At 31.9% G+C, this 16722-nt stretch overlaps 1 protein-coding gene across 1 annotated transcript in view; it reads left to right on the forward strand.

Moving 5' to 3' along the window:
• LOC140435052 (protein turtle homolog A-like) overlaps nucleotides 1-16722 on the forward strand; it is a 580999-nt gene that overhangs the window by 508154 nt on the left and 56123 nt on the right. Inside the window, exons 8-9 of the mRNA XM_072523739.1 lie at nucleotides 79-238; nucleotides 14740-15026. Coding sequence (XP_072379840.1) covers nucleotides 79-238; nucleotides 14740-15026 — 447 coding nt within the window. The remainder of the gene's footprint in view (nucleotides 1-78; nucleotides 239-14739; nucleotides 15027-16722) is intronic.

Raw genomic sequence — 16722 nt, forward strand, 5'->3', positions numbered from 1 at the left:
CGCCAAATTATTTAACGTAAATAATTTTAATATTTTTATATTAATTTGTATCATTTACACAATATCGTTTTGTTTCAGGGTCTTCCAGTAAATCAAAATATGTCATCTGGTATTATAATCAGTACTCACAGTTTGGTTTTACAAAAAGTTACTAGATATCAGAGTGGTTCGTATACATGTCTGGCCGCAAATCCTAGAGGAGAAACCATGAGTGATCCTGTAAATTTAAGAGTTCGATGTAAGTATGAGAAAATCATAAGGTATTATATTTAAAAAAAAAAGTTCGCATGCCACAGAGGACTGGGATAGGGTAGTATTAAACTATATTTTTTGTCAATTAAATACTATTGACACCTATTTAACACATATTTATTTACAGTGTTTCCATTGTTTATTATAACTTTCGTTGAGTGGTCGGTCCACTTATATATTTCTATAGTTTTCTTGTTGTTTCCTTTAAAGAATTTTGTTGTTTTCTATTCTTTTCACGGGCTCTTACCATTGTATTTTTGTTCTTTTAGGTATTCTGTCATTTGGAATTCAATATACATGGTTCCTATGTAGCTTTATTCATTCTTCCTCTCCATTTTTCTGTAATATTAACATTTTCGTATGTAGCTGTTGACGTTATGCTCTTTCATATCGTCCTAGTTTTAATATAGACTAGTTTTTCGTAAACTATAAAGTGTAAAAACAAATACATCCAAACTCCACACCAATTTCCTTACGTTTCCTGATGTAAACGTTAAGATCGGAAAATCTTGTTGCGGTTTTGCAATTTGTTTTACTATTTATTTTTCTATATTTAGTAAATTTCATAATTAGTAGTTTTTTTCATTTATTTATATTAGTATTAAGTATTAATGTTGTAATATTAACCACATAACCTTTGCTTTCACTCGTTTTTACGCCCTATTTCCATGCCTTTTATGCCAAAAGTAGCATTCCGTTGAACGAGTTTTCAAATCAGACACCGTGAAGTTGTAGCAATTTAAATTCGATTTCTAATAAAAAACAGATACAGTTCCTTGCGGCGTAGGAAGAACTACTTGCAAGTCATAGACTGATAAAATGTAATTTAGATTAGCCTTCGCTTCTTGGTTCTTCTTTTCTTTCTTTCTTTTCTCGATAAATCTTTTTCTTCCAAATGTAATACATACTTGTATTCCAAGATTTTCTTAGCTTTTCCTATGGCATCTTCATATGCATTACACAACTCACAGCGATCTTTTCCGATTATAAAGAAACTAATATTAAACTCTGTATTAAAAATTTTTGTGTTAAATTTTTTTCACCTTCGATGTATTCCCTATTGGTTTTCTTGTGAAGATAATAGCTCTTAATACAAGGAGTCGATCGAATGTGCTCACGAACTCCGTCTTTAATCGATAGATATTTTATGGTTTTTGTGTTTACCTCTTAAGTATACTTTGTCAACGACCGTCCTTTTAATTCGATTGTTAATATCTAGCGTAGCTATAAAAAAGTATTTGCATACACAAACTTGCCCATTATTATTTATATGAAAATAGTATGCATTATTATGTTGTCTAGGCCTCTCTGCACTGCTGTACCTGTATGCTGGTTTGATTGGTTTCATGCATTTGTGAATGAAATTTATCTGTCTATTTATATTTTCCAAGGCCCAATATTTTTTAAAAATTTCTTTTCTGGTATTTTCATCCATTTTATTAGAACGTTGCAGCCGGAATTTATTTCCACAAGCAGGTCTAATACTTCTGAGAACAATAGGTTTTTGTGATTTAGATCTTGAGGTATATTTAGGTTTTCTGCCACTGCTATTCGCTTTTTCCCTCTTTTTAGGGCTTGCAATTTTGGTGTCTGCTGGTTGAGTACTTGCTGGTTGGGTGTCTGCAAGTTGAGTATTTGGTACTTATGTTACTGTGTGCTAACACAAAGTCATAAACAAGAAAATAACAGTCAATAATTCTAAAAAAGCGTCATAGTTAAAAAAAATGTCAGTGGATTTGCAAATTATATGTGCCGGTTCTGCAAAACAGTCATATTCCAAAAATAATTTGAAAAACGTTCATATTCAAAAAACTGGCTTAACTCAAAATGTACCACTACTCCGCACCACGCAAAAGTACTTTCCTCGTTTACAACTTCTAAAAAACTTTTACAATACAAAAAGATCAATATTATACTTATTGCAATAATCAGATATAACTAATAATTCACACAAAAACTGTCACAATTCTAAATGTGACTCTTTTCACGATTAAGCACTACTTTTAGACTGTTATAAAGTCAAAGGTGACACTGTAGCGAAACGCATGCTGAGCTAACCTGTAAAAAAACAAAAGTATTACATCTCTATCTCGTGGAAAATAGTTCAAATATAAGAGTGACGCTTTTATGGAATAAAGTACGACTTATTTCAATACTTGTAGCATGTTCGTCACGATAATGGCGATTTTTGAGTTGTAACTCTTTTTTGGCGGAGGTGCGATATATATATATTTTTAAGTAGATTTTAAGATTAGTAATTAGTAAGATAGTGATTATTAAAATAAAATGAAATAAAATAAAATATCATAAAAAAAATAAAACAAAATAAAACAAAATAAAATAAAATGAAATAAAATAAATGAATCAGAATAAAATAGAATCAAATAGAATAAAATAGAATAAAATAGAATAAAATAGAATAAAATAGAATAAAATAGAATAAAATAGAATAAAATAGAATAAAATAGAATAAAATAAAATAAAATAGAATAAAATAGAATAAAATAGAATAAAATAGAATAAAATAGAATAAAATAGAATAAAATAGAATAAAATAGAATAAAATAGAATAAAATAGAATAAAATAGAATAAAATAGAATAAAACAGAATAAAATAAAATAAAATAGAATAAAATAGAATAAAATAGAATAAAATAGAATAAAATAGAATAAAATAGAATAAAATAGAATAAAATAGAATAAAATAGATTAAAATAGAACAAAATAGAATAAAATAGAATAAAATAGAATAAAATAGAATAAAATAGAGTAAAATGGAATAAAGTAAAATAAAATAAAATTAAATTAAAATAAAAACAAAAGGAATTTTTAACACTCTGCTGGTGAATACATTTTTCTAAATGACGTTATATCTTGAAATAAGTCCCATTTTTCATTCATCCAACAGCCCAAATATTTTTATGATTAAGCTCTGTCCGCTGTTTTTTTTAGTTAAATTTTCGTTTTTGCTGATGACTATCCATTTGGTTATTCTTGTATTTATTTACTTTTAAACCTATTTGATTAGTATAGTCTGTTACAGCTAATAAAAGTTTATGTAAATTATCTTTATCAGTTCTTATCAAACTCCTCTCATAGTAGGAATTTCTTCAGATGTCTCAACTTTAATTCTAATATTAGCTGTCTGATTTTAGTACAAACTGACTAATATCCGAATGTCTGGCCCATCTAGGTATGTTATTTAAACCTTGAAGATTACAATTCCAGGGCAATTTTGATATTATCACCATCTTCGTATTTGTCATCTTAATATTTGTCAGTCCTGTTATGCCAAATCTAATTTAGCCGATTCTCGACGTCAACTAATTAATAATTGTTCAGCAGTGATCTATTCTTTTGTGTTTTAGGTAAAAGACAAGTCATTTTCTTTTCCAAGATGAAAATTTTTAAATGATCATAACAAAATCCCTTGCTAACTAAAAAAGTGGTAATTAAAAATAAAAAAAACAGAAAAACTGATAATTTCGATGACTTATTTCTGTTACCTTATGTAAATCAAATAAATATTTATGTGAATTTGAAATAGAAGCTGATATAGCACATATTATTTAAGCAGCTACCCTGGTATTACACAATGCAAATACTCTATGAACATCACACAAACTTCAACAAATAAACCTGTGTGTTCGGTGAACATATTCGAAAATTATCAAACACAGTTTCATATATGAATTCGGAACGCATCCGCGTTGCGAAACAATTATGCATTTAATTGCATACCACACTTATTTCGTAGTCATGACAACGACTATGGCACGCCGGTACTAAAACACACACTTGCCACCTGCCTCCGACTTTTTCACTTCCGTCAATGGCCGCTTTGTGATGTCAAATGCAATAGCGTCATTAATGTGAAGTAATGAGTACCAAAGTCGCAGGTAACAAGTACACGAGTAGCAGTTAGGCCCTAATTAAATTTTAATCAATTAAAAAAGAATTTTCATTTGTACGTTTTATCATTTCCACTTTTGTGGCTTTAGTCACCTGCATGAGTTTTTCGAAATATTAAATTAATTTATATTTTTTATGGTTGAATTTATATATAGATATATATATATATATATATATATATATATATATATATATATATATATATATATATATATATAAATGTTATTTCCCGACCGTGAACACTTAAATAGAAACTTTTTTAATTCCTGGGTTTGTCATTTTGTTATAAATAAAACATTTTTAGTTATTGCTTAATTTATTTGGCAATTTGTCATTTTGAATAAGCACTTTAATTATATAAACATAATACATTTTATATTTGTCTGCACTTTTTACTGGTTTGCAATGGAATGAAAAAGAGATAATATATTTGATTCTAAAGCCACATGGCAGGTACCTACTTCAAAACTAACGACCGGGTCAGGATTGTATTTAAAATATCTGCCACTGGTGTACATACGAGACAAACACAATTTATTAAGTTATGTTATGATAGATATTAGAGCGATTCTTTCTATCGGTCTCAATATTAATATAATTGTGATCCTTATTTATGTGAATTATCTCCAATATACATCTTTCGTTGTGGTTCTGTTCTTTTTTGTATACTTGCAAAATCCAAAGAATATCTATTTTTCAGAAAATGCTTAGCTACTTTTGTAGTGTTTAATTTGTTGGTCTGGACACTATGTTTGTGTACAACAACCCTTCTATGTAAATATTGGTGTGTTTGTCCAATATATGTTGAGTTGCAGTATGTACAATTTATATTATAAACATATATACAATATAATATATATATTTAGGGATTCTACAGTATACCGTCCCGTCTCTTGCCTTCCCTCGCTCAACCGTTTCCATCTCTCTCTGTTGTCCCATTCTCCATCATTTAGGCCTCTCTTATTCATGGCGTCATCTACTTCGTTCCTCCAGGATTTTCGGGGTCGCCATCTTTTCCTCCTTCCTATGGGGCTCCATTCGGTTATTCTCTTTTTCCATCTGCTGTCGCTAGTTCTTCTTACATGTTCATACCACTTTGGTCTTTTTTGTTCTATATATGTTAGTATGTCTGTTTCTATTGATGTTCTTTGCTTTATTTCGTCATTACTTCTCCTATCCATTCTTGTTACTCTGCAGCATCTTCGCAGGCATTCCATCTCTGTTGGTACTATCTTACTGCTGTTTTTCTTGTTTATGATCCAATTTTCAGCCCCATATGTCATAATACTTCGCACTAATGTTTTATAAATCTGTGTTTTTGTCTTCATATTTAGGTGTCTATCTCACCATACTGAGTTAAGTTGTCGGATTGCTGTTCTTGTTTGTCCTAATCTTTGTGTAATTTCTTCCACTGTTGTTGCCTTCTTTGTGATTATAAACCCCAAGTATTTGAATTTATCCTTTCCTTTGATTGTTACGTTGTCATCAATCTGTATATCTTCTATGTCTTCTTCACTTGTAGATAGGTACTCTGTTTTCGCGAGGTTAATATCTAGGTCAGCCTTGGTATATTCTTCTTATAGTTTCTTTATTATGTAGCTAAGGTCGTCTTGGTCTTGTGCAATCACTACTTGATCGTCTGCAAAGCTTAACGTATATAGGTATTCGTTCCGTACCGGTACTCCCATGCCTTCGCATTTTCTTTTCCATGTAGTCAAGGCTTACTCTAAGTATATTTTGAATAGGGTTGGAGATGTAGAACAACCCTGCAGGAGCCCTTTTGTTGTGATGAAGTCTCCTATGATTCTTGTTCCCATTTTAATGGACACTTTGTTTTCTTTATACAGAGCTTTTGTAGCTTGTATGAGTTCCGTATGTATTTCTAATTTGTACATTGCCTCCCATAGTTCTGACCTTGGTACAGAGTCATACGCCTTTCTCAGGTTCAGAAATGCCAAGTGTATATCTCTATTTTTTGCTTTTTTCCGTTCCAACAGTTGTTTCAGTGTTTATATGTGGTCTATGCATGATCTTCCTGCCGTGAAGCCTGCCTGATCCTCCCCGATTTTACCTTTTATCGCTTGCTCTATCTTTTCTCGCAGTATCTTTCCATATAATCTTCCTATTGATGATGTTACGCTTATTTCTCTGTAGTTTTCGCATCGTTTTCTATCTCCTTTCATAAATATAGATGTCATATATGCCTCCGTCCATTCCTTTGGAAGCTGTTCTCCTTTTATGGCTTTCTGAAATATCCATTGTATCATCCGGTGTAATTTTTTTAATCCGTATTTTATAAGCTCAGATGAGATGCCTCCAGGTCCCGGTGCTTTCTTATTTTTGATTGCTTTTATGGCCGTTCTCATTTCCCTATCTGTTATTTCTATTTCTTGTTGTGGAAATCTGCTTCGTCTTCGCATGTTTTCTTTTCCAATGAATTGTGGTCCTTGTTCTGTTAATAGTTCCTTGTAATAGTCCTTCCATTCTTTGTCCTGTATATTTCTCAATTTAATTTTTTCTTTTGAATTTTGTTTCAATCCTCTCAATAATTTCCATGGCTCCGAAGTTCTTGTACTTCTTATGTATGTTTCAATATTTAAGCAGGTTCTTTCCCATTTTCATTCTTTTGCTGTGTTATTTGTTTTTTCACTTCTCTATCTTTTTCTCTATATTCTTTATATACTTCATTGTTGTTTGTAGTCAAACATTTTTTGTATAGTTGCTTTTTTTCTTTAATTATTGTTTTTGTTGGTTCATTTATTTCATAATAGTGCTGTTTATTTGTTATATATTCTTTTTCTCCAAGGGCTTCGAATGCTGCTTGCTTTATACTCGCCTTTATATGCTCGTATATTTTTTTGATGTTGCCGTATCTAAATTCTATTAATTTTTGGTCTAGACGTTGTTAATATAGTTCTCTTATTGATTGTTCTTGGAGTAGTTCTATATTGTATTGTTTTTCTCTTATAGTGTTCAACGGTTCTTCTTTAGAGGGGGTCTTGTTATGTTTCCAAAGTTTTATTGTTTTCTTCTAATTTATAATTTAAAATAAACTAGTTTGTTTTAATTTGCTAACTACCAATTGATGGCCACGTAATGTGTAAAATATCAAGAAGGGAAAGATTTTAGGAAAGCGTAGAATTTTAAGGCGCAATATTAGAGTGTGGTTTAATTGCTCATGCATGATGATCTCCAACCTTATAGATATGTTTCACGTTTTGTGCTATCATTGCGTATTCCATATCGTAGAAATATCTCTCTTTTCTCAGGAGGAATCTACTCCTATATATTTTGAGGCCAATTAATGTTCTATCGTCATCTTTATATGTCCAAACCAAGTTATCAATCAATCTTTATCAATCTTTATTATATATTGCGGTCCATTTTCATTTCGTTTTATATTTGTTCTGACTCTTTCAAGATTCGATCCATATAGCATCGTCCCAAAGTAGTCCGCTTCCGTAGTCATAAGTTTATTTCCATTAGCTTAGATAACACTTAGCTTTCCATTAGATTGGATAACACTGTACATTCAGGGTTATGTAAAAAAGTATTTAAATGAAAAACGCTATGCAAAGTCTTAGTCTTAATACACAATTTTAAACCAAATCAGCTGATACGATTAAATTCTTTACTGTGTAGAGATAGAACAGAAAAAATATATCCTTAATAAAGGGGTGTACTTTGTTAGTATTTACTTGATTCTTTAAAATTATAATTATTTGTTTGTTTAATTTGACAAATTGTTTTAAGTCAAAGAATCTGATAATAAATTATATATATATATATATATATATATATATACACATACATATATATATATATATATATATATATATACACACATATATATATATATACACATATATATATATATATATATATATATATATGTGTGTATTACCTATACAATCTAGGTCATTACGTAGGTACTCACTCATATATGTTATCAATTTTGCAAGAGTTTCATATCTCGTTACTTTTTGTTCTGTCCATCAGTTTCTTTCGTGTTGTTATTCTTTTTAGAATTCTCATTTTAGTTGTGTCCAAGTATCTTCTTGCTATGCTAGTTTCTGGTCTAGTTTAAACGGTGTATATTACGATATACCCAAGATGGATGGTGCTAGAAAGGTCACCAATGGAGACACTGCGAACGGCAGCTAGATGGTTGGTGGAGAGCGAGTCAATGGTTCGAAACTAGCTTTTGGAACCGGGAATGGATCCAACATAAGAAATAATAAAGATCAGACAAGATAAGATGGTTTATAAAAGACAGAAGTAGATAACAAGAGAAATAGGTAAAATTACCAAAGATAAGAGAAGATAAGAAAAAGGGGCCACTTAACTTTTTGGGGTTACAAGATGAAAATTAGGAAACCTTAAAAACGAAAAAAGATAAGGAGATATAATTAGGTACTAGACCAAATATAAGAAAAGATATTAACAGTTAATTATTAAATAAATGTCGTCAACACACTACAGAAACAAATAATAAATATGCTCATTGAAATTCGTCATTTGCGACCAAACCAGTTATTTGCGACGTTTTTAACACAAAAATCAAAATATACTGGACAAATTAATTTTTATAACAAATACTTATGAAAACGATTTAAAATTTTCGTTAAAAATGGTGAATATAGATCAGGTTAATAAAGTTCTTAATTCATTACAAAGCAACGCATCCAGTATGGATGAAATTTCACCTCTTATGATAAAATATTGTAGACCGTTCAAACTCCGGTGACAACCACATTAAAATTAATATGTTTTTATTATTTATTACAATGTTGACATATTCTTGTTTAAATGCTTAAGGACATTTATATGCAATATTCTTCGATTTGTCTTCGAGTACTCAGCTTAATTTTTCGTTGGTCACACACTGCAGATGAATAATTACAGTCGTTTGGTTTGGAAAGGTTATTCAGAGAATTCCATTTTCATATTAAAACGTGAATTTTCTCTTTTTGTCCCTTTCCGACAGTTTCCTTTTCAATTTCACCTTTTTGAATAATGCAATTTGTGGCAGCGCATAGTAGTTTCGTCTGGCGAGAAATTATGTACAACCACAACAACTTTCAATGCGATTTTTCTTTATAATCAACACTTTGCCATCATAAAAGTTAAGCCAGAGCTTTTTTGAATAAAAAGTCTTTTGGAAAATTCTATTAAAATGATTACTTATACGTAGTTGTTTTTACTCTTTTAACTGTAAATTATTACTATACAATATATTAATTAATAGTTATTATTACTATTACTTATTATTATTGTATTATTATACAATATATAAATTAATAGTTGTTATTACCACATTTTACTTTCTCACTTAAATATGCTAGCTATTTACATATTTAGCCCAGGGAAATACACTTTTTTTGTGACACTCATCCACTTGGGTATACAGTTTACTTTAATTGCTATCGACACATTTAACTTCAAAAAGTAAAGCATTTAAAACAATGGGTCTAGTCGGTTAAGATAGTGAAAAATGCCCCAGGGATATTTTAAAAATAAAAATACCATGTTGTTATGTATTAAAAAGTATTCGACCAAAAAAACATTTAAACCCCTAGACTCAAACATAACCTCAAAAAAATAAAACACGTTTTTTTGCTTTTTAACAATCTCTTCTGTTCTAATCATGGTAGAAACTCATTTTTTTCAATTTATAAGATATTATTGTAAATATTTGTCCCACCGCAAAATTCTTAAAATAAATATACCATCTAGTTCTACATCAAAAATACCAAAAAAAATTATAGACCACTAAACCCAAAACATAACCTTAAAGAAAATTCAAACGGGTTTTTTTCGTTTTTTGTTCATCTTGTTGATCTTCAGTTTTTTTAATCGTAGAAACATATTCTTTTTTTTTTTTCATTTGTAGGGTATTTTATTGTCTTCATCATGGTATTTTTTACAAAATTTTTGGCGGGGAAATTCAATTTTTTTTTTTTTTTAATTTTTAAAGTTTGTTTAAAAAAAGTATCTCAAACGCCACTCAATATATATATAAATAAGAAGTTCAAAGATAAAAATCTATAAATCCATCGTCAGACCTGTAATAACATACAGATGCGAAACGTGGACCATGACCAAAGCAAACGAAGAAAAGCTCAGACGCTTTGAACGAAAAATACTTAGAAAAATTTTCGGACCTCACCATGACATCACCACAAACCAGTATAAGACCAGAACCAATATCGAATTAAAAGCACTCTACAATGACGCTGAATTGTCCAAGAAATTAAATCACAGCGACTAAGATGGGCAGGCCACGTGCACAGACTGCATAACGAGAGACTTGTAAAACTGGTATGGGAGGAGATTCCCACAGGCAAAAGACCACTCGGACGTCCCAGAATGCGATGGAGAGATAACATCCAAGCAGATATCCGGAAAATGAACATTCCATTTGACCCTAGGTTGATGGAAGACCGAACAAATTGGAAAAAAGTTATACAGTCAGCCAAAACCCACCCAGGGTTGAAGCGCTACGTGATGATGAATAACCTTTGGTTTTCTGTCTGATCCATTCTATTCTTTTTTGACCTCTCTTTGTTATTCCTAGCATGCATCGCCCCATTGAGCTTTAAGTGACTTTGAGTTTCGATATTATCTCTTTCTTTAGTGTCCAAGTTTCGCAGCCGTATGTCATGATTGATAGTATACACTGACCGAATGCTTTTGTCTTTAGGTGGATTGTCATCTTTGATTTGAATATAACTGCCTTTCCCCCAAATGTGTAAGCTAGTTTCATTCTTCTGTTAATTTCTGGAAGTAAGGAGCCAGATTTATGTATTAATTGTCCCAGGTATACATACTCGTCTACTGTCTCAAATGCAGTGTTGTTTATTATTACATCTTGGACAATAGCTAGCTCGTTGTACATGGTTTTTGTTTTCATTACTAGCTTCTTTTAGATCACTTATAAGTTCTTGTAATTCTGCAGGATTATTAGCAATCAGAACGATGTCGTCTCTAAATCTTAGATGGCTGAGATATTCTCCATCAATGGATATTCCTTTATTATACCAGTTTATTGCGTATCCTTGTTGGATGCCTCTGGTAGTGGGAAATTCTAGAGTGTTTTCATAATTTTTACCTTAGCTTTTGCTTGTCTGTATATATTTGCTTAAGTTTCTATGTACGGTGTGTCAATGCCTTGGTTGGTCAAAGCTTCTATTACTGCCTTGGGATATATAGAATTGAAAGCCTTCTCGAAATCTATGAAGGTTAATGCTAGCGGTATTTCATATTCTTTAGCTCTACTCGTTAGTTCTCGAAGTGTATGAATATGATTGGTACTGAATCTACTTCTGAAGCCAACTTGTTCTCTCGGCTGTGCAGCATCTAATGCGTTTGTTAATCTGTTGTTGATGATCTTTGTGAATATTTTGTATACAATTAGTAGTAGACTTATAGGTCTGTAGTTTTTGATATCCTCTTTGCTACCTTTTTTATGAATGAGAATTATGTTTGCTGTATTGTAGTCGTCTAATATGCATGGGATTAGAAATTAATACCAAAAAAACCAAATTTATGATCATCTCCAGAAACTTGGATGCACTTGAAAACTCCACCATAACACTGAATACTAAGTCAATTGAAAGAGTGAGTAAATTTAAATACCTGGGATCGTGGCTTTTTGAAGACTGGGCATCGGACAGTAAAATGTCGCATTGAGCAAGCTCGACAAGCTTTCGTAAAATTCAAGAAGGTACTGACTTGTTCAGAATTCGATCTTCAGCTGAGACTAAGGTTTGCTAAGTGCTACGTGTGGTCAGTGCTGCTATATGGCGTAGAGGGCTGGACAAATAAACCAAGGAAAGAATAAACCAAGAACGCCAACTTTTCGAAACCATCAAGAAAAAAAAAACGGCGTATCTAGGTCACATCATGCGAAATGAAAAATACCAGTTCCTCCAACTTATAATCGAGGGTAAAATTGAAGGCAAGAGAGGAATGGCTCCGAAACATAAGGTAATGGACAGGGCTTAACGACATACAATATCTGATACATATTGCAAGAAATAGAGAATTAATGGAAAATGTGATCGCTAACATCCATTAGTGGATTTGCATCTGAAGAAGAAGAAGATATGCATCTCGATCTTAGGCAGTTCGTCAATATGTCTGCTAAAAAAATGTTAATAAAAGAAAAAAGCTTAGCTGAAATACGGTCAACCAAAACACAAGAGGCATACCATAATTACAAGATAATTAGAAACGACACACATGCACTTGTAAGAAAAATAAAAAATTATGACTGGGAACGATTTTTGAAAGAAATGGAAAATGGTTTTTATGATCTGCAAAAGGAAGTTCTCAAGAGGTAAAAGAACGGAGGTAAAGGAACTAATAGAACCAAAACACATAGAAAAGGATACGTGGATTGACTATCTAAAAAAGCTCTATACAGAGGAAGAACAAACGACGCTAGAACCGGAAGTGCTAGAAATTACCACAAATGAAGAACTTAATATAAATGTACAGGAAGTTCGAAACATACTTGAGAAGCTAAAGAACAGAAAAGCAGCAGATAAAGGCAAGATACCAAACGAACTACTAAAATATTGTGGAGCAGCAACGACAGAACAATTAACAACAATAATTAATAAAATTACGAAACACAATAAAATACGGGAAGAATGTAAAATGAGCGAACTAATTCAACTATTCAAAAAAGAAGATAAAAATAGCCAGAAAACTAGAGAGGTATAAACTTGTTAAATACTACTCCAAAACTTACAACTAAAATTTTACAAGTGCTAATAAATAAGAGCATAAGTTTGGCAGATGAACAACAGGGTGTTCGTAGTGAAAGATTGTGTACAGATGCAATATTTGTTATAAAGTAAATTACTGAGAAATCACTAGAGTATAATAGACCACCATTTCTGGATCTGATTGACCTAAAGAAAGCGTTTGACAAAGTAAGACTCAAAGATGTAATCCTTGGTCTGTATAATAGGGAAGTTTCCCTCAACATTATAAAATTTATCGAAAACATCTACCAAAACAACAAAATGGAAGTCAAAGTAGATGGACAACTTACAGAACCTATAGAAACATGCGGCGGAATAAGACAAAGGAATTCATTGAGCCCCATGCTCTTTAATTTAGTCATTGATGAAATCATCAAAAGTGTTAACAAAGGAAGATGATACAGAATGGGAGACAAAGAAATAAAAATACTCTGTTGCGCAGTCGACGCAATATTGATAGCCCAAGATGAAGATAGACTGCAAAGACTGGTCCATAGATTTAACATAAAAGCAAAAGAATTTAATATGACAATCTTGTCTCAGAAAACTAAAACAATAGTAGTAAGCAAAGAACCAACCAGATGTAAAATAGAAATTGATGGCATCAGTATTGAACAAATAATGGAAATAAAATACCTGGGAATTACACTGTAAGCTATGAAGACCTAGACAAAGAAGTGAGAGATCAAGTACAAAAATAAATAGACTGGCAAGATGCCTTAATAACCGTATATGGCGAAACAGGCACATTAACACTGGGATGAATTAAAGAATTTATAAATCCAGTGTAAGACTAATAATGACATATGCCTCAGAATGAAGACACAATGCAGCGACAACGCAAAGACTACTGGAAACGGCAGAGAGGAGAGTACTGAGAAGAGTTACAGGAAATACGCTGAGAGATCGAACGAGAAGTGAAGACATTAAAAGAAAATGTAACGTACAGTATATAAATGAATGGGCACAAGATAGAAAAAAAGAATGGAAGAACCACATAAGCAGAATGGAGGAGACCCGTGTCTTCAATCAGCAAAAGAAGTATCGGACGACCGCGCAAAATATGGAATGACAACATTCCATACAAGTATTAATCCGCCAATGAACAAGCAGAATTGCTTATAAAGAGGAAGAAGAAGAAGAAGAAAATTGGTTGAGTGTCGAATTATCTCCATGATTTTTTTCAGATTTTTATAGGTGGGACATCATGGTAAAAAAAAATCGAAAAATCATTTTCGGTCTATCCAGTTAAGATGGTAAAATTCCCTACGCGATATTCCAAAAATAAAAATAGCATGTTCTTCTACATTAAAAAGTACTAGACCAAAAAAAATTTAGACCTCTAGACCCAAATATAACCTCAAAAAAAATTAAAACGTGTTTTTTCGTTTTTTATTTTCGGTTCTAATCATCGCAGAAACTAATTTATAGGGTTTAGTTTATAGGGTTTTGTATTGCCTACTGCATCGTATTTTTACGTATTAAAATTTTAATTAAATATTCCAAGTAATTTATATTATTACTTACCAAATAATAAAAAGAACTTGGTGGAAAACGGCTCAAAAAGGTTGAGAACCACTGTTCTAACAATTAGTTCTTGCAGTTCCTACGCGGTATAGTAATAATTTTTATTAAGGTGACGACTGTGTTTTCGCCTTTCGCCTTATCTATAAAATTAAATATATATTCTCTTATATACTTTCTATAAGGATAGACATCATAATATATCAAAATAATCATCTGGTCTTATAAAATAATTTAGATGTAATTCTTAAAAAAGTAATATAAACTTCAATTTTAGACGCCCCTGTGTGCAGCAAGGACTCAGAAATCACCATTATTGGAGCATCTCTGGACGAAGTAATCAAGGTTAGATGTCAGGTATCCGCTGACCCGGCAGATGTCAGTTTCTTGTGGCAATTTAATAACAGCGGTGAAAGTTTTGATGTTTCTCCTGCTCGATTCGCCACCTCAAGTGGTAACGTCAGCGAACTAATGTATACACCGGCATCTCAAAGAGACTATGGAACACTTACCTGTCTTGGCTCAAATAAAATAGGTAGACAGGTGGAGCCATGTATATTCCAGGTAAGTTTTAAGATAGTTATTAAATTCGAATATTGAAATCTAACACTTTCAACAGACAATAAAAGAATATGGGTAACAATAGCTGTATTACAAAATTTGGATTATTTTTTACTTTTTATTCTCAGTTTTTTTATAATCTCAGACGATAGAATTGTGCTAAGTAAGTAATGGCAAATTTGTCAAGGAATACATTTTTCCTGAACCCAACATGTTAGACTTGTACACCCCTAAGAATGACATTCGGCTGCTACAATTCATTGGGGTAAGTGATTAGCTCGTGAAATCAGGAACCACTTCTTCTTCTTTAAGTGCGATCTCCACGACGAAGATTGGCAATCATCATGGCTGTTCTGACCTTTAAGGCAGCTGTTCTGAACAATTGCCTTGAGCTGCAACCAAACCACTCGCTCAGGTTCTTCAACCAGGAAACGCGTCTTCTTCCTACGCTTCTCCTACCCTCTACTTTTCCTTGAATTATGAGTCTCAAGATGTATCTTTCGCCTCTCATTCGTGACTTTATCTACCCATGGAATCCTTAACAATCTTCTAAATGTCCACATTTCAAACGCGTTAAGTCGATTTATTGTATTCCGGTTTAATGTCCATGATTTAGCTCCATAGTAGAATATACTGTGTACATAGCATTTAATTAACCTTATTGTGAGGGCCAATGTCAGATCTTTGCTGCATAAAATCTTTTTTATTTTCACGAAGTTGGCACGTGCTTTTTCAATTCTGTGTGTTATTTCTGCAGTATAATCGTTATTTTGTGTAATTATCATTCCCAAGTAAGTATATCTTTTTACCCACTTAATCTCATGAGTTTTCATGAATTTGGTTTTTTTGATGTCCGTATTCTCCACTATATCTTCCACTTTACCCCACCCCAATACACTAGACCATCATTCACCCTCCGATAGCACACTGATGCGCTATAGAAGCTTAAAATCAGCTGAATGCTTGTCATGTGGAAGCTTCGACTTCTACGATAAAATCTGTGTTAGTATTGGTGTTCAATCTCAAATTAGTCCATTAATTTGTAATCTCACATTAATCTTAATTTCCTGAATTTGTATAGTTTCACCGTGTCTAATTGTGAAATATATCGATTAGTAGCTTAATTTCAGATTGTTCAACTTCCTGCAAACTATTGCCTAATAGTATTGAGGAAATGCCTGCAATAATTTCCTTGGTTCAAATTATATTTGATAGCTTTCAAAAGTCTAAGATTTTTATTCTATGCAGAGGGCAATACACTTATTTCATAAATCGTAACATTTTAGTGAGATTATAAATATAGCTTCGGGACTAGTTAGGGAAACAGTCCATTTTAATTTTTTACCACTACAACTATTATAGTGTAATAATCCGGTAGCTGTCAATAAAACTATATTATCAACATTTTTTACCATCGTCTATCGAGAAAAATTGGACAAAGGGAATTTAGAAACAATTCGAATTTATAATTACATTCGAATTTGTTCACTTGGTTATAATTTAGTGTATACTTTCTCTCTCAAGAGTCCTTCTCATCACCTTTCCGTCACGATTCCGTTTTCTCCGTGAAGTGTGAGAATAAGTTTTCTATCGTTTCTTAGTTCTTTGGGGTCTTTATATTTCTTGCGTGTTTTGACCCCCTTCCTCCATTTCTTTTACGTAGTTGTCCCACTTTTGGCTTCTACGTTCTCTTATTGCT

Source organism: Diabrotica undecimpunctata, chromosome 2 (genome assembly GCF_040954645.1).
Source record: "Diabrotica undecimpunctata isolate CICGRU chromosome 2, icDiaUnde3, whole genome shotgun sequence".
NCBI classification, from domain to species: domain Eukaryota; kingdom Metazoa; phylum Arthropoda; class Insecta; order Coleoptera; family Chrysomelidae; genus Diabrotica; species Diabrotica undecimpunctata.